Source organism: Lissotriton helveticus, chromosome 2_1 (genome assembly GCF_964261635.1).
Source record: "Lissotriton helveticus chromosome 2_1, aLisHel1.1, whole genome shotgun sequence".
Lineage (NCBI taxonomy): Eukaryota > Metazoa > Chordata > Amphibia > Caudata > Salamandridae > Lissotriton > Lissotriton helveticus.
This window is the reverse complement of record NC_136059.1, coordinates 1,097,829,840-1,097,854,395: the sequence shown is the minus strand read 5'-3', so window position 1 is coordinate 1,097,854,395 and position 24,556 is coordinate 1,097,829,840. Positions and strand designations below refer to the sequence as shown.

The 24,556-nt window shown below is 46.6% G+C and overlaps 1 protein-coding gene across 1 annotated transcript in view; it reads left to right on the top strand.

Annotated features, from left to right (window-relative positions):
• FREM1 (FRAS1 related extracellular matrix 1) overlaps positions 1-24,556 on the top strand; it is a 792,938-nt gene that overhangs the window by 688,780 nt on the left and 79,602 nt on the right. The window contains exon 30 of the mRNA XM_078675906.1: positions 3,602-3,674. Coding sequence (XP_078532032.1) covers positions 3,602-3,674 — 73 coding nt within the window. The remainder of the gene's footprint in view (positions 1-3,601; positions 3,675-24,556) is intronic.

Here is a 24,556-nt window from a genome sequence, read left to right as displayed (position 1 = left end):
ACCACTTTCTGTGGAGTGTGGCATATGGCTATTCCAAGATGCACCATCCTGCCCACTCCCAAGATGGTGAGAACCCTTTCTTGAGGTTCAGACCTCACTAGCCCACCCCCAGGGTGTGGCTACCTCAGGGCTACCCATCCCTGGGGATTCCTCTTTGGCAATTGGATTTACCTCTCTGCTCCCCATGCCAGCCTGTCTATCTACACAATGGGGCAGTCCTCCCCTGTGGATTTGAGCCTCTGCCCTTCAAAGGCGGCTTCTCCTTTGAAGCCTAACTTTTGGGGCTAATCTCTAAGTGGCTTCCTGCAGAAGGCAGGTGACACCCCCCTGGCCTGCAGTCGCTCATTGTTCTCCTTCCTGAGAGTCGTTGGAATGTCTCCCAAGGAGGGCAGAAAGCTTTCTCCTGGAACAGGCTCCATGTGTGCATGGGAAGGCACACTAGTTTTAAAGGTAACAAAGTGGCAGCTTTGCCATAGCTGCACGCTGCAAACAGTTACATTAATTTTAACTTGAGATAAAAGTTGTGCTTAATGTAACTAGTTGTTAGATAACCTGGAATGCTCACTTTGGTCGCACCATTCAGGGGTGAGCAAGGCGGAGGGGTCAGCATGTAACCCTAAGCTCACCAATTGGGCAATCAGGTCTTTCCACAGTAAAAACCATAGTTTTGTGTGTTTACTGCCAGGACAGTTAAAGTACAAGTCCTGCCTGTTTCATGTGTTGCCCCCTGCCTTTGGACTCAGTAGGCCTGCTTGAGGGACACTTACACAGATGTACAGGGGAAGTGGTAACTTTACCATTGTTTTCAATGACAAACTCAGGCTAGCAGTGCAAGACTGCACTACCAGATTGCAATGGTGGAGTGGGGTATTTGTTTTACTTGAGGGGCCTCCAGGGTGGCAGAAGCAGTGCTGCAAGCCCAGGGGTACCCCTCCAACTTACATGCCCTGGGTACAGCCAGTGCTGCAAGTCATGGAGTACCCCCTGTAACTTACATCCCTTGGGTACCTGAGTACATTTTACCTGGGACTTACAGGAAGTTAGCCATTTCCAATTGTGTGCATCCTATTCGACGTACACTTTAGGGTCAGGGCACTGAGGTCTGGTTAGCAGGCCTCAGTGCACTCTCAAAGTCGAAAGCCAGCAGCATAGGTCGAAAAACTTGGGGGGTGACCATACAAAAGAGGCCTTTTCTTACACACATGTACATGGGAAGTATCCATGTTGTAATATCTCCTCCATAGCTGTGTGCAAGCTGCTACTGACACTACTAATGCTGAAGCTGTGGCACCTAATCTTCAAAAGTGAGGTATGGTAGAATATGGACTTGTTCTTCCAAATGCCTTAGGTAACTGAAATACTCCTCTCATCTTAAACATTTCTAACAGGCAACAAAAGTTCTTGTAAGTGTAAAGATTGCACATGCTGCATAGACACTGGCCCCATTAGATATCTTTTGACTAAGACACATAGAAATATCTCACCATCAAAATCCTTCCATTCATCTATGAGCAGCGACATACAGTGTGATGAGCTTGAAACGATCCTAGTTTTGCCAGAATAGATGGTCTTCATGAGGAATTTCAGAGTTATCAGGAATTGGTGAAAATGTTGCAGAACCTTTGGCAATCGGTGTCCCAGTACATACTTTGCCCGGGGCTTACAGTTATGGGCTGCGTTTTTAGCCTGTAGATCAGGATAAACATAATCTGGATCAATTCTTAGTTTAATAAATGCTTGATTTAGAGCCTTATGTATTTACTTCTTCAATTGATGTTTGCATCTAAACTCTATTAATGTGAGATAATCACGTTTGGTGCATCTTTTCATAAAACAGTTTTAAGAAAATGTATATAGACAGTCACTTGAACACACCCACTTATAAAACATGTACGAAATGTATATTGTGTGTAATCGTTTTTTGAATAAAATAGAAAGTGTTTTATATAAAAAGGACAAGTGGAGTTGCCTGTTTTCTACATTGATTGTTCGATCTCATATCCCTCTGTTTTGTGAAAAGGAATACAGACAAGGTGGCAATGGATTTTTTTAATGAGTTTTTCTGCATAATTCCTTATACAACCTGTGTCTTTTCTGTGTTTTTTCTTTAGAAGGTCAAGTTGTAGAGTCCCTTATTTGGCGCTGGTTTTAGATCTGGCATGAGCCAACGCTTTTTGATTTTACTAGAATCAATTATATAGTATACTTACTTAGAGGGGCTTTCAGCCAGCCTTCTTCATCCATTGGCCTGTTATTATGTTATTCACATTTGTCTTCTGCCCACTACAGCATACAACATTGGTCAACGGGTCAGCCTTCAGTGCCAGGAACTAACATGACAATGTGTGTTTTTGAGACAAAAACCAATGCTTTTTTAGATTGATGATGGCCCAACAGTATCCCTATCAATATCATTTTGCAAAATCCCAAACAAAACAAGTATTGACAAAGCCAAAAGGCTATTGACTGCAAATTCTTGTATACAATTGTTTGGGCGATAGACTTATAGAAGCAACAATGTGGGAAGGGGTTGTTTACATTGCTAGGTTGAAGCACTGTAAAGATTTTATTTACACACCACTTTAAGGATGCATTTAATTTGGTTTTCTAGTATAGCACACAATACTACTTAGCAGTCATTAACAATAAGGAGGAGGAAATTGCTACACATTGATGAGTTAGTGGCTGGACCACTGTAAGTGGAAACAAAGTATTAAGCATTGCGGTTTCCTGAGGCTGAAGGTCTGCATATGCAAAGTTTTAGTTCAATCTGAAATCTAAGGTAGTATTCCTCAAGTGTAAGGTAGAGGAAGAGAGAAGTGGTGAACCGTTGAGATCACAATTCTGTGTTCGAACCACTGGGAAGTTGATATGTCTGTAGAACTTGGGGCCAGATGTACGACCTGCCAAATAGCGACTCGCAAATTGCGTCGCTTTTGCGACTCGCAATTTGCAACTCGCTACTTTACATGTACAACAGTATCTTGGACACTGTTTGCAATTCCCAATGGAGTTGCAAAATTCGAGGCTCATGAATATGAATGAGCCACTCGCATTTTGCGCCCCATTTGGAATGCCTTGCCCTCCCAGGGATAGTAACCTGCTGGGCTCAGCAGACCGCCATGTCTGCGACTGCTTTTCAATAAAGCAGCTTTTTTTTATTGCAACCCTTTTTCCATAAAGGAATAGGGGATGCATTTAAAAGAATTAAAATTAAACGTTTCCTTTTCATTTAATTTTTTAAGGGCAGGCAGTGGTCCCTGGGACCACTGCCTGCCATTAAAAAAACTATTTTGCATGCATTTGCAAAGGGATAGGGGTCCCCTGGGGACCCCTTTCTACTTGCGAATTCATTACCACCTACTTTAAGTAGGTGGTAATTTGCAAGTGTTTTGCGACCACAATTGCGGTCACAAAACATTCGTACATGTCTATGGAGTCGCTATTGTAGTTCCGAGGGAAATATACAATTCAATAATTCTACCACAACAATTCCTGCTTAACTATATGAATGTCTTCTTATGAACTCAGTTGGGGGACGCAGTTTTGTAAGCGTTATACAACCTAGCCATTCACAAAGTGGTATTTTATCCCTTCTAAGGTGAATGCTGTATCTGCCAAAGATGGAGAAGACTTTACCTCGAGTCCATCCAAGCTCATCCAGTTCGATCCGGGTACGTGTACATCACATAGTTGTCATTTGATGGTTTTTGCTCATCATTTAATCAAGATAATCTCATAAGCATATCAGCCCAGTTCAATTGCGAGTTGTTTGTTTTATTCAAGTGGGATGATACAACTCAATGATATTTCTTTGAAACATTGTGTCCACGATGAGGTTCTAACAATCTAAAATACAATGTGTGCCTGTTAGAAGGTGGTTCTGACACTATGGGCCGCCTGGATTTTTCGCTTTTTGAGCACATAATTGTTGAGCTTTTACTGTGGGGGAGCCTCATAATCTGAGACTCAGCCACAGTGAACTCATAATGAAGGAGACTGCATGGAGATTTTACTGGTGTCCGCCTGGCTTGACTAGGCCGCTGTGCAGCAGCTGGAGTATGGGACACCGTGCTGGTTACATGCAGACACGGGTGTACATGCGTGTGCACACGTGTAGGAGCTGCGCAGGGGAGATTCCGAGCATGCGCAGTCCAGGAGCAGCTACAGAGTGAATGGTGTGGCAGGACTTATGCAGAATTGGGTGGTGACATGGAATAGGCTTTATACCCTGGGAAGGAACATGCCAGGGAAAGTCAGTGTGCTTTACTGTGTTTTCACTTCATTATTCCCCTATGGGGATGTGAGGCCCATGGCTAAAATGACTTCAAAAAGGCCTACAGATTCCAGACACGCACTAAAGTCCATTGTAGAGTAGGTGAAAATAAGTATTCTGCAGAGTCCAAAGTCATATGTACTGCTTTTGGGTCATACAGAACTGTCATATTTCTCTGAGCCAGCCATGACCAGACCCTGGCCGAGGGCTGACCTCAGCTGGATGGATTGATAACCTTTCTTCCACAAGCTAGGACCTCCTCTCGACAAAGAAGAAGATGGGTGGGGCTACAGGCTCATCCATTAGCAGCTGTCACTGGGTGCCAGGCGCCAGGCTGCACCAAGAAGGAAAGAGTTGGGTTTCAGAGGCCATATGGCCAGAGACACTGGACGACTCCATTTTGAACAAACCCAGAGGCTGGACAAGAAGGTGGGAGTAGGAGCAGGGAAGTGATGTGTCGCTGTTTGATAGGACCCACAGAGACTTTCTGCCAGCCCCCTACTCAACTTTTAAAAAGTTCTTGCACAGGAAGAGAAGCTTTCTGGGGTGTGGTCTGCTGAGGTGGAAGGTGCTGGAGCCTGGCAATGGGCAGTTGGAAGGAGAGACCCCCAGACTGTCACCCAGGCCCCTAACAGCACCAGAAGAAGCGCCCAGGACTGGTGCGCAGAAGCAGGGGCCTCTGCGCAGGGAGAAGAGAGGCGCAGGAGGAGAGCCAGGCGAAAGGCTGGCAAAGGGAGCCAGTGCAGACCGATCCCTGCAGAGTGCACCCTCTTGGAGACCCGGAGAGTGAAGGAGAGTGCTCCCAGTGGCTGGGGGCGCCGCCAGGAGCAAGAAGATGTGAAAATAGGGCAGATCGGACCTCCAGGGGCTGAGATATGGCCCCCAGAAGGTGAGCGACCTTGGACCTGTGGCCCCCTGGCGGCGAAGCACGTGAGGCTCTGCCGCTGGTCCAGGAAAGGCCCCCGGGGTGGGTCAGGTCCCGGGGACTGCCCTCCAACATGGAGAGCCTGCGGGGGTCCTGGGTGGGACCGGGGCCCCGACCAAGGAAGGAGGACCCAGGGGCCCGGGTGGCACCGGGCCCCCGACCAAAGTGCGGAGCGGCCGAGTGTGGGCTCCCCGCGTCGCATACCCTTACCCGGGGGTCCAGGTGGGACCGGGCCCCCCACTGAGGCCCCAGAAAGTGGCAGGAGCTTGAAGCGCTCCACGATGCCTTGCAAGGCATGAGGAATGGATTGTTTTTGGCGTTTTGGTGGCCCCCAGAGGAGAGGGGTCACCCTTGAGTGTGGAAAGGTGCTGGGGGGAGCTGCTGGAGCAGCGCAGGCTCGCCCCCAGCACAAAGCTAAGTCCCACCCTAAGTTTCTTGAGGATTTAAAAAGAATAACCCCTCAACTCTCAGCGAAGATTACATCACCTCCTAGGCTGGAACTTTTGTTCTACAGCTGGGGGTACATTGAGAAGTGCATCAAAGATTGAAGGGCTGAGTTGGAGATGTCTCGAGAAGGGCATCCCCTGGAAGTGAAATGGCGTAATTGCACTGAAATGCATTTATTAATGGTTATTTCTTTTAGAGGGACTGATGTTCAATGTGAAGTACTGGTGTAAGGTGATGTCACAAGCAAAGTGTATTTAAGTGGCTAGACACTCCTGCTAGGGTGTCTGACGGTATTTACCACTTAATCCTGTGATCATCTGTGATGCCTTTAGGGGCTGTAATTGCAATGCATTTTTAATGATATCCAAATGTGCTGAGTACTGTCATTCTAAAGTGTCCGTAAACATGTAGTCTTGCTGCTGGGCTTAGGTGAAGACCCCAGACTGTTAGCCCTTAAGATGTAGAGGTGTATACTTTAGGGTCAGTAGGAGATGCTTGGTCAGGGTCATGTGTCACCAAAGCAGGTGTATCCCTGTTAAATACTTGTTGAGGTAATGGGAGGGGGACGCCACTGGGATGGTGCCAGTGCGCAGGGCCCTCGCTCCAGGATAGGTTCAACTAATTGCATTGGGGGCAAGATGATGTGCATACATAGGAGTGGTGGTACTAGACCCCCGCCCCCCCTGCGGGAGGGTGGAGATGTTATGCAATGTCACAAAGTAATTCCAACAGCTTATGTATATTTGTAAATTGGTGTATAGTATTGAGTGGTGTGTGTGTTTAATAAATGTACTCTTACTTTTATAAAGCAAAGTACAGACTGGACAATCAATTATTGAGTGTTATTTTTGTGCACCTGCAAATGGCGATTACTAGCCCACACCACCTCCCTTGAGTAAGCCTCAGACTGCTCTGCAACGCTACCCTCTGAGAGTCAGGCGCTGCCCTAGGGTGTTTGGTTCCCAGTGAAGGACAAATGTGTCATGTTATTTGTGCAGGCCTCACAGATGCTGCCTCGTTTTCCAACTTTGGTGTCTACCGGCGGGAAACATAGTATCCCATTCTGGTGTGCAATTATAGCATTTGATAAGTCCAGTTTAGCCACACATTACCTATGCAGTAATGAGCAAATGGAAGAGCGCAAGGCTCTGAGAAGGGTTCAAAGTTTTGGTTATGTGAGCTAAAAGTATGGGAAAGAAAAGCCCCGCGCCCTTATGTGTCATGTGAAGATATTATGGTTTAAATGTAAACTGTATTGATATGACCGCGCTATGTGGATTATCATGTGCTAGCAAGATTCTGCTTTCCAGGAAATGATTACAAACAAATATTCTAAACCATATTGTACATCTTTGAACCCTAACACTACACGCACTACACCTGCATGAGGAGGGTGTCTCCTCAAGAGATAGGGACAGCAACTGATACCTACCTCACAGAGGGGGTGTAGGGGTGGATTGACCTTTATGGGGGTCAGGAGAAAAAGGGGTCCTGGGAAGTTCCCGCACTTTTTAAAGGCAGGGAGGGTTTCCACAGAAGGGGCACCAGCTATCCTTCCCCCGCTGAAAGTTTCTTGCTATTGGCGCAGGCCAAAACCACTGGAAGGGTGAGGCAGGAGGTTTCTTTACTCCGGGTAGTAACCCCCAGGGGTTCCCATGGGGGGGACCCCAACAAATTTTTCCCACGGTGGGAGGAGGGTGTAGTAGAGTTGAGTGTCCGGCAGGCCCCCCAGGGTAACTGGTGGGGAGGTGAGCAACCCAGGGGTGGCCCCTGGTAGTGGGTGACCCCAAAGGAGGGTAGTTCTTGAGTGATGATGTGTAGTGGTAGCCCCTAGGTACACTAGGCGGGCAAGGTAACTGACCCAGTGGAGATGTGAGTGGGGGTAATGTGCTCCCTAGTTTCGAGTTGAAGGGTTAGTGGTGGACGGTGACCAGTCCGGTAGTTCCTGTGGGACTTGAACCCCAGGACCTGGAGCTGGTGGAGGGAACCTGAAGTGGTGGCTGGGGCGATGCCTAGCCGGCAACCAGTCTGGTAGGTCCTGTGGGACTTGGACCCAAGGACCAGGAGCATGGGGTTGTTCCCCCTAGCTCGAGGCAGGAGGTGGATTTCTGCAAGGTGGTACCACCCTGAACACAGGTGGGGCCTATCTTCAGTGAAGGGACCCTGTGTTTCGCGAAGGGGTGGTGCAGGCCTAGCCGGGATCTTTAGGGTCCCTGGCTGAGAATGGTAGTACTACCCTGAAGGCAGGTGGGGCCTATCTTAAGTGAAGGGACCCTGCTCTTCAGAAGGGGTAGTGCAGGCCATCCAGGGACCATGTGGGTCCCTGGACGGTCTCCCAGGGCGCTGCCGGGAGACCGTGGAGAGCCATGAGAAGTGGGCCTGGGTCTAGCTAACTCGGGGCCCACAGGCTCTCTAAGGGTACTCCGGGAAGAGAGCGCACCTCTCAGAGGGAAGGGTACTTAGGCCCTGTTCTCGCAGCGGAGAACAAGAAGGGGATCTAGGTTCCCGGGGTAGTTTCCGTGTGGAGCTACTGACGGGGTGAATGAGCTGTAGGGGGTCTGTCAAGGCACCCTCAGTGTTCCTCCCTAGCACTGCCAGTGTGGTAGTGAGACCGGTCTGAGGTCCTATTTTTGGAGTCAGGCTAGTGGTCAGAGGAGCTTTTCTGAGTGGGAAAAGCATGAGTGGCTGTGCTTTCTTTAGGGAAGCCAGTCATCCCGAAAGGGTGGTGGCAGCAAAATGATCTCAGCTGCAGGCTGGGGGTGAGGGTCCAGAGAGGTTGCATCTTTAGGGTGCAAGGACCAAAACGGAGAGAGGGTACTTGTTGGAACAAACTCTGGAAGGGAGACCAGCTTGTGACCCGGGGATGGGATGTAGACCTATCCGAGGAGACCGCATCAGTGCTGAGGCACTGTACCCTTGTCCAGACAGGGGGTAGGCATAGTGTGCATACCCAAGGGCAATGGTGGGCCCTAGTTAGGCTGAGTCCATGTAGACCATGAATGACCTGGAGGTATCTAACCTAGAGCCTGGAGGGTTCTTAGGGTAGTCTGGGATCCTTGTCATGGTTGGAGATTTCATGGATGGGAGAAGCAGGTGGTCTGAGTGGATAACTTGTGAGTAAGGGGGGTCTGGTCAGAACCCCTTATAACTAGTTATCGCTGACTACGGGAAGTGTAACCATGTAGAATGGCTACTTCTTCCCTGTAGGAATCAGCTGGGCGCGGCGAATGTTAGAAGGTGGTTCTGACACTATGGGCCGCCTGGCTTTTTCGCTTTTTGAGCACCTAATTGTTGAGCTTTTACTGTGGAGGAGCCTCATAATCTGGGACTCAGCCACAGTGAACTCATAATGAAGGAGACTGCATGGAGATTTTACTGGTGTCCGCCTGGCTTGACTAGGCCGCTGCGCAGCAGCTGGAGTATGGGACACCGTGCTGGTTACATGCAGACACGGGTGTACATGCGTGTGCACACGTGTAGGAGCTGCGCAGTGGAGATTCCGAGCATGCGCAGTCCAGGAGCAGCTACAGAGTGAATGGTGTGGCAGGACTTATGCAGAATTGGGTGGTGACATGGAATAGGCTTTATACCCTGGGAAGGAACATGCCAGGGAAAGTCAGTGTGCTTTACTGTGTTTTCACTTCATTATTCCCCTATGGGGATGTGGGGCCCATGGCTAAAATGACTTCCACAAGGCCTACACATTCCAGACACGCACTAAAGTCCATTGTAGAGTAGGTGAAAATAAGTATTCTGCAGAGTCCAAAGTCATTTGTACTGCTTTTGGGTTATACAGAACTGTCATATTTCTCTGAGCCAGCCATGACCAGACCCTGGCCGAGGGCTGACCTCAGCTGGATGGATTGATAACCTTTCTTCCACAAGCTAGGGCCTCCTCTCCACAAAGAAGAAGATGGGTGGGGCTACAGGCTCATCCATTAGCAGCTGTCACTGGGTGCCAGGTACCAGGCTGCACCAAGAAGGAAAGAGTTGGGTTTCAGAGGCCATGTGGCCAGAGACACTGGACGACTCCATTTTGAACAAACCCAGAGGCTGGACAAGAAGGTGGGAGTAGGAGCAGGGAAGTGATGTGTCGCTGTTTGATAGGACCCACAGAGACTTTCTGCCAGCCCCCTACTCAACTTTTAAAAAGTACTTGCACTGGAAGAGAAGCTCTCTGGGGTGTTGTCTGCTGAGGTGGAAGGTGCTGGAGCCTGGCAATGGGCAGTTGGAAGGAGAGACCCCCTGACTGTCACCTAGGCCCCTAACAGCACCAGAAGAAGCGCCCAGGACCGGTGCGCAGAAGCAGGGGCCTCTGCGCAGGGAGAAGAGAGGCGCAGGAGGAGAGCCAGGCGAAAGGCTGGCAAAGGGAGCCAGTGCAGACCGCTCCCTGCAGAGTGCACCCTCTTGGAGACCCGGAGAGTGAAGGAGAGTGCTCCCAGTGGCTGGGGGCGTCGCCAGGAGCAAGAAGATGTGAAAATGGGGCAGATCGGACCTCCAGTGGCTGAGATATGGCCCCCAGAAGGTGAGCGACCTTGGACCTGTGGCCCCCTGGCGGCGAAGCGCGTGAGGCTCCGCCGCTGGTCCAGGAAAGGCCCCCGGGGTGGGTCAGGTCCCGGGGACTGCCCTCCAACATGGAGAGCCTGCGGGGGTCCCGGGTGGGACCGGGGCCCGACCAAGGAAGGAGGAGCCAGGGGCCCGTGTGGCACCGGGCCCCCGACCAAAACGCGGAGCGGCCGGGTGTGGGCTCCCCGCGTCGCATACCCTTACCCGGGGATCCAGGTGGGACCGGGCCCCCCACTGAGGGCCCAGAAAGAGGCAGGAGCTTGAAGCGCCCCATGATGCCTTGCAAGGCATGAGGAATGGATTCTTTTTGGCGTTTTGGTGGCCCCCAGAGGAGAGGGGTCACCCTTGAGTGTGGAGAGGTGCTGGGGGGAGCTGCTGGAGCAGCGCAGGATCGCCCCCAGCACAAAGCTAAGGCCCACCCTAAGTTTCTTGAGGATTTAAAAAGAATAACCCCTCAACTCTCAGTGAAGATTGCATCCCCTCCTAGGCTGGAACTTTTGTTCTACAGCCGGGGGTACATTGAGAAGTGCATCAAAGATTGAAGGGCTGAGTTGGAGATGTCTCGAGAAGGGCATCCCCTGGAGGTGAAATGGCGTAATTGCACTGAAATGCATTTATTAATGGTTATTTCTTTTAGAGGGACTGATGTTCAATGTGAAGTACTGGTGTAAGGTGATGTCACAAGCAAAGTGGATTTAAGTGGCTAGACACTCCTGCTAGGGTGTCTGACGGTATTTACAACTTAATCCTGTGATCATCTGTGATGCCTTTAGGGGCTATAATTGCAATGCATTTTTAATGATATCCAAATGTGCTGAGTACTGTCATTCTAAAGTGTCCGTAAACATGTAGTCTTGCTGCTGCGCTTAGGTGATGACCCCAGACTGTTAGCCCTTAAGATGTAGATGTGTATTCTTTAGGGTCAGTAGGAGATGCTTGGTCAGGGTCATGTGTCACCAAGGCAGGTGTATCCCTGTTGAATGCTTGTTGAGGTAATGGGAGGGGGACGCCACTGGGATGGTGCCAGTGCGCAGGGCCCTCGCTCCAGGATAGGTTCAACTAATTGCATTGGGGGCAAGATGATGTGCATACATAGGAGTGGTGGTACTAGAACCCCCCCCCCCTGCGGGAGGGATGGAGATGTTATGCAATGTCACAAAGTAATTCCAACAGCTTTTGTATATTTGTAAATTGGTGTATAGTATTGAGTGGTGTGTGTGTTTAATAAATGTACTCTTACTTTTATAAAGCAAAGTACAGACTGGACAATCAATTATTGAGTGTTATTTTTGCGCACCTGCAAATGGCGATTACTAGCCCACACCACCTCCCTTGAGTAAGCCTCAGACTGCTCTGCAACGCTACCCTCTGAGAGTCAGGCGCTGCCCTAGGGTGTTTGGTTCCCAGTGAAGGACAAATGTGTCATGTTATTTGTGCAGGCCTCACAGATGCTACCTCGTTTTCCAACAGTGCCTTATAGTCAGATGCTTCTAGTGTAAAGTTTAATTTGAAATAAGCTGTAAATAGGAGATTTACCCAGGCTCCTGTAAAGATCTAGCATATTATGACATTATTGAGTGCAAGCTCGAAGTAGTAGATATGCGAGGAGCGTAAGATTGTACTTAACTGTGCTGTTAAACTGATATTTTTTCTTGTGAAGGAAGAGCAGATTTTAAAGTTGAAACTGGCTGTTTTGTCTGGATTGAGTCAGAGGGATATGTATTCAACTGATAGGAACACCTGCTTAGACCTTTGGTAGAGCAATCACCATGGAGAGCCGCAAAGTAATAGCTTCATGCTGAACCAGGGTGGATGTTTAAGAAAGAGGTTAATCGTGCACACCCGCCACTACCACAGATTTTAACTCTCATGCTACAATCAGGAAGACAGCCATTTAGATTGTGCTGTGAGAAGGTTGTGGCCTAAGAGAAATGCAAGAGGAAGGCTCACATCTGCTGGAAGAAGTAACAGCAATGGCCAGGCTCATATGATTAAGCAGAGCAACTCCAATGAAAATCCTCTACCAAACAAAGAATACATAAAGCTCCTGGTCTATGCTATTCAGGTCTACACTATTCTGGAGTATGCTGTTCTGGTCTATGCCAATGCTGCTGCCTTAATGATCTATATCTTTTTAAATCAGGAAATGTTATGGGTCATTGAAAATGATTTTCTAGTACTGTTTTAGGTAATCTCATTGATGTGTAACCAGCTATCCAGAGTCCTGATCTATTAAGCACAAGACAATGTACATACACTTCAAGGGCCGCATTCCATTTGCCAGCAGTATTAAATTGGTTTAATACCACACCTGGTGAATACCGATAATATATGGTTAATTTTTTGCCTTGTGTGCTGTTACCAAACATTTTGAGTTCTTCATCTTGGTAAGGCCGATAACTTGGAAATGCCATGTTTTGCCCCGCTTCAAGGTACAAACCATGGAATTTTGAGACATTTTGCCTCAAAACAATTGCCAAGTTTTACCTTCCTAATGTTTTCTGGGGTGGTATTTTTAAATTATATTGGAATCCTAATTGCGTTGCAAACAGCCATATGCACGAACATTGGAATTCATGCAGCCTTTACAATGAGGGCCTGAATCATAAAAATTGTGTTTTGAATAAATCTTGTTTTTCAAAAAAGCAGGTTGCATTTGGGGTTGTGTATAGGGGTGGGCGGAATTTGCATAGTCACACTACGCAAAGCTCTGCGAAATGGTAAAAGATCTTCGCCAGCACGCAGAGTTCCACAAACACGTGGAATTGCTTGTTCCGCCCGTTCGTGATGCTTTTTTCCTTTTCGCGAACGCTGTTTGTGTGCTCGGGCGAAATATCTCGCAAACACGCATTTTGAAAGCGTGAACAAGCAAAAAATTCCGCAAAGTTGCGGATCGCAGAATTTTTGGCAATTCTGCGTTCTCTGAGGAACGCGAAATTGCCCAAATTAAACATGGCTCATTTCTAGTGATTCACTAAAAACTTCTCATATGGGCTTGATTTGTTTTAAACACTGAACTCAAAGGAACGGGTAATTTGTGCTTGATAGGCATCTACGTGTCATTTATGAAATGCCAGAGCTTCTACTGATAAACTGAGTTGAATGTTTTTGACTGTAAGCAGTAAGCCTGTCTCAAAATCTGGTCCTCTATCAGGAATGAAAGGGCCAAGAAAGATTTGGTAAGGGGCTAGAAAGGAGGGCAAAAGCAAACTCCTCTCTGTCCAAATGTTGGCTGTTTTTAGGTTTCGCCTGGGCCGGAGCTCCTAGCTCCGCCCAGGAGAAATCTCATGTTCTTACAGCGTGGGGCTTAGTCCCGCCTTGTCTTTCATTGGCTAGCTCCATAAATGGAGGCTAGCCATTGGAAGACATCTGCGTCAATCACTTTCTCCCCGTGAAAACGCGATTCGGGGGCGTTTCCGTGTCTTTTTTTAAGTCACGCCCTCTCCTCTTCCCATTGGCTGGAATTTTACCTTCCAGCCAATGGGAAGGGGAGAGCACGCCCCCGAATCCCTACAGGACGCTGTGCTTTCTGAGCAGCGTCTACCGAGGCTTTTAGGTAAGCCTTGCCCCCCTTTTGTGCCGTTGTTTCTTGTTAATGCTTGTTTTTGTGAATGGAGGCCCAGCCGCTGCTCCCACTTGCCTGTCTTGAGGAATTGCTTAGGAGATCAGCTGTCTCGTTCACTGGCAGAAAGAATGACTCATACATCTTCTGCCTTGTTTGGCTTCGGGTCATTGTTACGGTGGATGGAGCTGGTTTTAATTCAATTTTAACCCCCTGCCCGCCGGATCTTTCTGCTCCTCAGCCGAGTATCATTCCTTATCCTGGGAGGGCCTGGCGCTCCGGCCACCTGCCACACTGTGCTCCTCTGTTGTGTTTCCAGGGCGGGGGGATGTGAGTCTTGCTCGTTTGTGGAAGACGCTGGGCCGCTTTGTTTTGTATGAGCTGGCATGTCGATACCACGGCTGCTCTGCTACTCCCTCCCCCGCACGCTCTAATAATACAGGGGAGAAACAGCGTGCTCACATGAGCGCTTGAACAAACGCTCTGCTGTCGCTGCAGACCTTCCCTTCTGCTGGGGCACGTTGGGTTGTAGTGAGACCGGCAGATTTCCCAGAAGGTGTCGGCCTCCGTGACTGATAGGGCTGGGGCAGAGTCAGTTTCGTGTCAGGATAGTCCCTGTAGGTATTTTAAAGTGTGTTTAGGGTTTTAGGCTTAGTCAGGAAAGTGCCACGGAAATGTCTACAAGCAGAGAGCAATGTCGGAGACACTTTAAGCTCACGCGTGCAGGGAAGGAAGGCAGTTTTAGGGCTGGCCAATGCCTGCGACCTGGCGTCTGGGGCAGTCAGGTGAAGGTAGTTGAGTGCCTTTAGGGCAAGAATGGCCTTCAGTGACAGGCCAGAGCCTCTGAAATTTTGGTAAAGATGGGTGATTCTCCTATGCCAGGCCATCTAATGCGTGGTGAAGTCTGCTGCATGTCAAACCCTCCTGTGCCTCATACAGGCCGGCAGGACTGGAGCAGAGCAAATGGTCTGATTTACAAATCCAAATCACACTCCTACCACCGTTCACTTTGTCTCCAATTTCAGAGGTGCTGGCCACGGCAAAATACCCTCCTTCCACCATAGGCACGTCCGTCTCCAGCCTTTCTCATCATGTGTCCTTTGTTCACATGACTAAAATCAGGAAGTACAGCACTTGGACACACTGCTGAATAGAGATGATTTCTAACTTATTGGATGGAAAACGACTTGAATGTAGAAGCAGTGCCTCGTTTCGCACTGTACACATTTGGTGGTAGGTCCTGGTGCTACAGTCATAGGATAAGTGAGAACACTCCTAGCCGCCGTGAATCACCAATTTCCAACTAATTTCCAAATCAACACACTGAGGAAAATTAAACCCTTCCTCCCTGCTGAAGACTTCCAAACTGCTGTACAAGCGTTAGTCATCCCTCGAATAGACTACGGAATTGTGGCCCTCAGCGGACTCCCGCTATCCACAACAGCACCCTTAAGAGCCTCCCTGAACGCTGCCACAAGACTCATTACTAGCTCAAGAAAACATTCGCATATTTGCCCAGACTTAAAGTCCCTAAAATGGCTGCCTTTTGAAGCCAGAATACAACTAAAAATTGCAGTTATGACACACGCGGCAGTGCACCACAATGCACCCAACTACCTCGCTCAAAAATTGTCTATATCAGGAGGTTCGAGATCCAATAGAAGCTCAAAAAATCTACTCCTGAAACCCCGTAGATTCCGGAAAGAGAAAACTTACAAGCGCTCCTTCTCAGGAATGGCACCCAGGATCTGGAATGCGCTCCCTCCTGAAACCAGGCGTATCACCTCCACTGCACTCTTCAAGAAAGAGGTGAAATCCATCCTTCTGGCCAAGATCTCCTGAACGTTATAGGTGTGGGATCAGAGACTCTGCATTGCTTTGTGTCAATGCTCACCTTGTCCTTTGGCACTATACCTCTACTTGAGGGAGACACTACTACGCTACTTTCTTACTACCAACCAATATATGATACACGTTGGGTCACTGATCCACCCTCCCGGTGCCCCCACTCAGTGCTCTCTCTATACTAAAACACTGTTATAAGCCTTCCACACACCCAAAGTGTACCTGAACACCTCTGTAGTGGGATCAATGACTTGTGCCGTCTTATATACCTGATTGTATTTTGATATGTTTTATGTATGTTATTATTATCCTTTCATGTTAGTGACTACTACATTGCTCCCATTACCTCTGTTCATTCCTACTGCCCCTACCCCTTTCATTGTGAAGCGCTCTGATATCTGTAAGGATCTTGTTCGCGCTATATAAAACTTTGAATAAATAAATAAATAAATAAATAAATAATGGTGCAGATGCCGGCCCCTGAAAGTAAGAGGACATGACATTTGATGGCAGCTTGTCTCTCAGTGCAGAATAGACAGCAAGAGCCGTTGCACCTAAATCTACCCTGAATTTACTTCAAAACATTGTATCAGACTCTTCGTTTCCATTGTGTTTTCCCTCAGTTAAGTATTTTGCGGTTGACAGTTTTTTTTGCAGCCTGCTTTATATAAAGTGGGCAAACGTGCTCAGTTTGTTAGTTTTACAGAATCTAATGTCACAAGTATACAGTATTGCTATCCAGCACTGCTAAATTCAAGGTCATGTGACATTTGTGCCTATTATATATTTACACGAGTATGCCTTTTGTGAAATGCGAGCCTCCATGTCTGCATTGGTTGGTCTAGGTTGGCATTTTGTGTCACATGTGGAAGAGAAGCATGTTATTTATCTTCTGACTGAGCCCTCAAAGCCCATCTAGTTGGTCCATGTACTTCTAAAATTAAGAACTTAATCAGTGCACCGCTTTACCCTTTGGATTTTTAGTTTTTATGACTTTTTTGTATAACTGAACATCTGTATTTGTATCGTATAATTGTAGTAAGTAGTTGAACTTTTGATAGCGCTTTGTGCTACATGCTTTATCTTTTATGAACTATAAATAATTGGAGCTACCAGTGCTTAATGTCATGCTACCCAGTACATTAAGGTTGAGAAGAGAAACTTCTCATTCACTTTTTATAGATTCAGACTTGTGACTTGTAGATAGCCCGGATGTATGCAGCGTGAAGTCAACTTTCTGGTCGATCTTGCCAAGATGTTGGGTTTTACTCACATCAAGCCCACTCAAAATGTTAGCAAGGACACTTTAACATGATGTTCAATGTAGGGCCCTCTTGGAGAAAATAAGCGTTTGTGGGTGGGTGTCTGTGGTAAAAACTGGGCACCTTAAGTTTTCACGTGATAGTGCAGCAAGTTTTCATCCTGGCACAATCGGCAATGGTATTGATGGGGCATCAGTAAGGAAACCATTGTTTCATCTACATGAAAAAAATCAAGAACTGAATTGAAGAACATGCTCTGTGCCACTGAGGACATACATTTTTTCCCCTTACTTTTCGAGTTGGTTTCTCCATGAGATTAGTACTGCCAAAATCTGGCCTTTGAGAGCGAGGGAAGAACGATTACAGTATTAGTCAAGTAGTCCTTACTTAACAGAAACAGTGTTACTTGTGCCCTGTGTTATTGTCTGAGATCTGCATTTACCCGTAACTTTAATAACGGTGTGTAGAGCTGAACTTCACAAAATTTAGATTTAAAAAAAAAATGCAATTACCACTACACTGGCAAAGTATATAAAAACATAGCGGGTGAGCAGGCATTAAGAACGCAGATAGTGTCGAAAAAAATTATTTCTAAATGTACCCTCTTCTAGGTAATACTGCTGTGAAAAAAGCAGTGTGTGTGGGGGGGGTGTTCTGAAGAAGTTTATTCAAGCAGTTTCTGCATGCAAAATTTTACAAAGGTTACTAGTGGCACAGCATTTACATTTTTGCCATTTGCAACCTTTCATTGACACTATTATAATTTTAGAAACTCCTAATTCGTTTCTTCCATTTCTTTTAGTTCATGTGTCTTCGGTACCTTTTAAGGTTTCTACTGTAGTGGAGGATTTAATTATTTAGAGCTTATATCTAAAATATATGCTTAAAATCCGTCGGAGACTATCCTGGCATTACATATTAGATTCTGCCAGTGTCAAGGAGGAAAGAAATTAGAAGGGTATGAATGATAGCAAGTCAACGCAGTTTCACTGCTCCTTGTACCCGAAAGTTACTTGCAGGCTCAACAACAATATTTTGATAATTTGAACATTTGTTTGAGTTTAAAATTCATTGTACATATTGATGGCGTTCCCCCAATGTTAAGACCTGGTTTAAATATTGCTTGTAGAGTGCATTTTCAGAGTGGCAACTGAGGCTTCAAAAAAGTATTGTAGGTTTGGTTTTCAGTGCCTCCTTTGACATCTATGACCATGACTCTGTACCCTCCTTACCATAGAGATTAAAGATTTTAACTGACCAAAGAAAAGACCTATAGTTTTGTTCAATGTATGCAGCGTACCTGATGCATACACAGTTAGCTATTTTCTCGTGTATAATGTTGAATCTATCACGTCATTCACTTTCCTTTTTTTCCCTTTTTTACCTATTTAGTAATTGTTAAAAACTTCCAAAGGATCCAGGTCATCTTGTCAAGTTCTAAAGAGTGTTGTAATAAATAAAATATTGCTGTCCTTCTTATGGGATGTGTCTCGCTAAATGTGCAGCAACGTGTCAAAAGAGTACACTGGATATCATTCATGTGTATTGTTTTTCAATAAGTTTTTAGTTGAAATTCATGACTGTCGGTCACTCCAGCAGAGGTGATTCCTGTGCACCAACTGTTCATGTTGATAATATCCCATGGGTCTTTATTTTATTTATTTTGTTGAGGTCCGGCATTCCAGTATATTTGATCTGCACATTTTGCTTTAATTTCTGAAACACATTTGTGACGCTTATTACCCTCACACTCTTGCTCTTTGTATTTCTTCTGCATAGTTCTCTTCTCACTCTCACCATCTCACTTTCTGCATGCAATAAACTTTATTCAATAACGTTTGTAACTGTTTGTGTGCCGTGCAAGATTGTTTAAGCACAGGGGGACAAGCATATTGCACTGTGGTTTTAACAGCCTACATCATGTTGAAGTACAGTTCTTTCACCTGTCTCTTGGATTCATTAAACTAGTTATCTATCCAATGTGCTTAGATCGCCAAATGTAAAAGTTGCTTTCCCCTCTAACCATTCAGAGAGTTGTGCCAGACAGTGCTGCCATAGAATAATAGAGAAGGGCGTTGCAGTACGGAAGACCAACTCGTTCTCAGCATCCAAAAGGGCACTGTCCTCAATCCTGATCCCTGTATTAGCTCTGTCCGCAGTCTAGGTGTTCCTGCGCACCTAGCTCAAACCAGATCCCTCCACTCCCTTAAGGGTCCTCCATCTTCTCTCCTACCAAACCTTCTTCCCTGCCTGAAAAATGCTGCTGTACATCCAGGTTTTCGAGCATTGTGATCTTCAGCTCATTCTTTGAATGACCTCTCCCTTGACTTGAGGTCATCTCCTCGCTGGCTCTTCTCATAGCTGTTCATCATAATTCCTTCACTATCTGATGATCCCTATTGACTACTCTGACAACAATTGGTCAAACTCAGACAACAACTCAAATTCTGGCTTCATTTGTATCAGTTGTGATGGACTTGTGTTTTTACTGTGTTGCTCTACCATGTTTATGATGTTCTTTTGTAGCTCCAAACCATACTTTTGTAGTTAAGCCCCCAGTGCCTTTTATGGTGTGTTCACACTTGTTCTAACATGTCTTATGTTGGCATGTTTTGAAGCAGCGATTTTGCTGTACAAAATTCATTTTTTTCCAGTGACTGCTTATGAGAGATTTAATTTAGTCTGGGAGTGTAAAGGGAGCTACTTCCAGTATTGTCTGGTCCCCTTTGTCTCCTTTTCTGAGTCTTTTTTAGGTTTGCCTCGTCGAAAGCTGCACCGCGCAGCTTTTTGGCGCAGGTGAAAACTTTTGAGAAGAGTATGTGGCTTGGTCACCGCCTCTCACTTCCATTGGCTAGCTCTATAAATGGAGGCTAGCCATTGGAAGTGAGATCTGTCTGTTATGGTTCGAGGCGATTCGTGGGCGTTCCGGCGATGTTTTTCTCATCCTGCCCCTTTTCTCACGTCATGCAGCTGTGGGCGGGTGTTTTTTTTCCTCCGTGATGTTTTTGTCTTTTTCGAGTGGGGGAAATCCAGTGACGAGTCCACCATCCTTCGGCAATTCCGTCGTCTCTGGGGTCTCTCGCTCGTGACGTCCAGACCCGCAATCCGCGCTTCTAGGTTTGCGAAGTCCGAACTTGCAGTTTCACACGGTGTCACAGTGTACAATGGCAGGACCACCAGAGTCTTGAAATTGACGATTTCTGGGCAACAGTACTTCCCAGTTTGGGGTCCATCCGCGCTAGCATTTCCCAGTTCATAAGATGACCGGGTCACTAGTGTTTCGCAGTTCACAGCGACGTCGAGGCCACTAGTAATATGCAAACATGTCCAGACCACTAGCGCTTCAAAGTTCTCGGCGTCAAGAGCGCTAGCAAGACGCCCGACCCACTAGTGCAGCGTAAATAACCGTGTCCAGGCTACAGCCACCGCACGACAGCCGCACACCAGGACTGACCACTGCAGCACGTCAGCCCATGGCCTTCCTGTATCCTGCGTGCAGTGCTCCGTAACCCCATCCGTGGCTATGGGGACTTCTCACGCCCTCCTGTTCCCAGCCATCCCCACCTCTTCCCAGCCCCTTCCCCACTTTCTAGACTGCTTCTCTCCCTCCTAAGTTTCAGTTCTTTCTTCCCACCGCCCCTAAAGCTCTACGGTGAATTATTTTGCACGTAAGTGGTCTGCCCCGCCTAAATCTATGTGCAGTAAAGCAGTGAAACGCAAATCTGTTGGTAGTAGATTCCAACACAGGCGCTCATAATTTTTTACTAGAGAAGGTAACGATAGTACGTGGGGATTTAGCGATTTCCCGAGGATCACACTACGCGAGAAAAACTGGGAATATAAAGCGGTGATCTTTGTTCCGCAGTTCATAGTGCACTGTACCATCTGTATAGTGGTTCAGAATCCCGACGGAGTCACAAAGCGCTCCTATGTGAATCAGGGTGACCTTAACACCTACACACACTACAAATCGGGCCTCCTTTCAACCTGCAAGAAAAATAATTAAAAAAACACACTATCTGCATGGTGTAAAAAATCGGAGAAACCCCTTAATACAACGCTAGGTACCACCCCAAAATGTTCGCACAGTTCTGGCGCAGACTGGTCTGATTGGGGTGGGAGAGGTTCTGACTCGTGTGATCCTGGGCAAATAACCTGTTCCCAATTGCCTCGAACTGTACACATGCCTAATGGATTTACAAAGTGTAAACCACGTTTGATTTAATTATGTAAAAAGCAAACAGTGCTTGCTTTCGCCCATGGTTCCTCAGAGATTCCTCGAACCTGAATAAAGGTACAGGGACACAGGCAGCACTTGGAGCGGTCACTGTGGCCTGCTCCCACAGCCTTTGTGACGGGTATTGTGACCTCCTCCTAACCCTACCCACAACTGAAAATGCCCACTCGCCTGTTTTTGCCAATCATGTCTCTGAGAGATTCTTCCAGTCCGGATAATGGTACAGTGACTGCGACCAACCCCACACACAGTATTTGTGACAGTCACTCTGACCTCCTTCTAGCCCTACACAGAAGTGAACTACTTTTTAGGCATATGCACACTCTATGTAAAACTCACCGTGGAGAGAGATAATGGCTCAGGTGGGCGACCCATCACCTCATGCAGTATGGTGTAGGTGAGCAGAAAGAAAATGTGATCGATACTGAATAGACCAATAAACGGAGGGGGGTGAATAGCATACAGCTTGGAGCAATGCATCAGCCCACACCATCCATTGGCTCTCTTGCACTTTGAGTGACAGCATTTTTTCTTATCACGAGTACAGAGCAGTCGAGCTGCTGGGGCCACTTCTTTATTTTTATATATTTGCATTTTTTTTTGCATAATTACGTATGTTTGAAGAAAAAAAAATGTAAACAAGCGCTGGCTGGCAAAACCAATAGGTCTCACCTATATGAGATATTGCTTTTGTCAATGTTTTTTTAGCCATGTTGTACAGCAGTATTGTTGCTCTGCAGAAATACCTGAACTTATTTTAAAACCCCACTATGATGCAGTCAGCACTGGCAACGTCATAGCACTTTTTTTATTGCTGGCAGGAGCCAACACTGAAGTGGAGTGGAGGCAACAGGTAGGGCGGAAGACGTGGGTGGAAAACGCTTAAAAGTGGGCAGTGGTGTCTAGTGTCCATGTAATAGCTCGTCCGTAGGGTACAATAGGTCTCACATTTGCGAGAGATTAAGCTAACGGCAATGTAAATGACAATGCCATTTATTTATCTGTTTTCAAAACCAACACATAAATACAAATTTTTGTCATTTACAATGCCAATAGCTCTAACTTTTCCAAAGGCGAAACCGTTGCATTGTAAATGCTTGTTTAAAAAATGCCTTAGATTTATTTCAGTTCGGAAATTGTAGTAGTAGTAGTATAGCTTTATTTCGATACGGTACATATCATAAAAGCAGTACAAAAAGTGAAATCATTACAAAGGTGCATAATATAAAATACCGTAGGGAATCATAATAGACATTAATACATAAATACACATTTAAGCAATCCTTGCAAATGTTTACACTAGTATCTAAAAACAGGTCACAGAAGGGAAGACATTATTGAATCAGTAGCTTTTTTGCAGATCTTATGCGCCATGCCCAGCCAAGAAATTTTGCCATGCAGCATGCAAAAAATGGGCGAGCATCAGAGCGCAATATACGTAGTGCTTCTAAGTGTGATCTTGTTCCCAGACTTCTGCACAAGGGCTTTAACCATTTCAATCTAGGGGCTGCATAAGCACTACACTCAAACAGAAGGTGGGCGTCAGACTCAACCCTAAAGTCACAAAATGGACAAAATGGGACCGTTTGAAAGGGAGGATTCCAAGAGGAAGTAAACAATCCTAAGGGGAGAACACCCACCCTAAATTTGAAGTAGAGTGATCTGTCTCCAGAACTGTGGATTAGGTTCAAATAAGGTTCCCTGGAGGGGAAATCTTTAACTAATAAAAATTGGGCAGCAGATTTGCAAAGGTTGGAGTTACGCATTCTGTTATTTTTTACCCACAGCCAGTAGGCATTCTTTAGAAGCAGCTTGGGGGGTGCTGTTTTATTGGCCCAAGCATCTCCCAATCCCAGCTCATAGAGCAATCGTTTTACCTCCCTAAACCAGGGTATCTTGTTACAACCTGGGAGGGACAACAGATCTTTCAGGGCGTCAGCGTAACTACACAATTCTGGAACATTCCATACCCGGGACCAAAGAAGCAGAGGGCGCAGTTTTGCTTGCTCGCAAATTGGGCGAGTGCCTGCATCCAGCAAGAGGGGGATTGTAGGAGTGCTGTGGGGTAGCCTCATCAGATCTTTATGGAAGTTGTTTTCCATCTTTGCCAACGTGTCGACTCTCTGCGTACCCCACAGTTCAGCGCCATATAATGCTGCGCTTACAACCCTTGCTCTGTAGATATCTAGCACTGCCCCGATTGGTTTCAATGAGGAGGCTCGTTGTTCCTTGAGCAAAACACCCGTGACCCTTTTATGCATCAGGAACATCTTTTGGTGGTGTGCCTTCCAACTCATTGAGTCACACAAGCGAATTCCCAAGTAGTCAAATTCTTTGACTCTCTCCAGGGGGGTGGAGTCTAAAACAGGTGGGGCGACGGATTTCTTGGGGGGATTAAGGACAAGGAATTTGGTCTTGCTTATATTTATAGCTAAACCCCTGCTATCACAGAAGGATTTAAAGCTAGAAAGCAATTTCTGGATGCCTGCTGGAGATTTCGAGATCAGGAGGGTGTCATCCGCAAACAGGAGCGTTGGGATCTTTCTGCCCGCCAGGGTAGGCGCATCTGCAGGGTGTTGCAGCAGATGCTCCACCACTCCGTTGACATATAAAGAAAACAGAGTGGGGGCAAGCACAGACCCCTGGCGGACGCCCCTGTCTACTGGGATGCGAGATGTTTTTTCTCCCTGGACACCCCACCTGATCTGGGCGAAATTACCTTCATGAAATTTTTTAAGCAAGAACAACAGGTAGTTAGGTAGACCTAGACCATCGAGGACGTTCCATAGTAGTTCCCGTGGAACTAGGTCGAAGGCCGTTCTCAAGTCTATAAAGACTAGATATAACGTACCCCCTCCCAGCACCACCACCTTCCAATATAACATCAGAAGGCGGAATGTTTGCTCGATGGTGCCTGTCCCTGTTCTAAAACCTGCCTGAAAATCAGACAGGATCTTTTCCTCGTCGACCCATTGGAGGATCCTACCCAGAACAACTTTCCCCGCAACCTTCTGGGTTGAGTCCAGCAAGCTTATGGGGCGGTAGTTTGCTGGGTCGTCCCTACTGCCTTTCTTAAAAATAGGCACAACTTCTGCACCCCTCCAAGAGTCAGGGAAGGATCCCCCTAGCAGAGCCTCATTTAAAAGTAAAGCAGTTCGGAAATTGACAAAGACCACCATTCTAAATGTAGACACAATCTTGCACCAGACCTGCACACATTTTTAATTGAATAATCCATAAATTGCCCTAGAAATATTAGTACCCTTTCTACAAATGAAGTTGGTTTGTTGAATGTGTAACTTATCCAAATTACACTTCTTCATATTTATCACGAGCATTGTATGCTTTGGCCATGTTTATTATTTGCTCTGAGTTCAGCTAGCAACATTCAAAATACCAGAAATTAATATTTTGAGTTTATTTATAGTTATTTGAA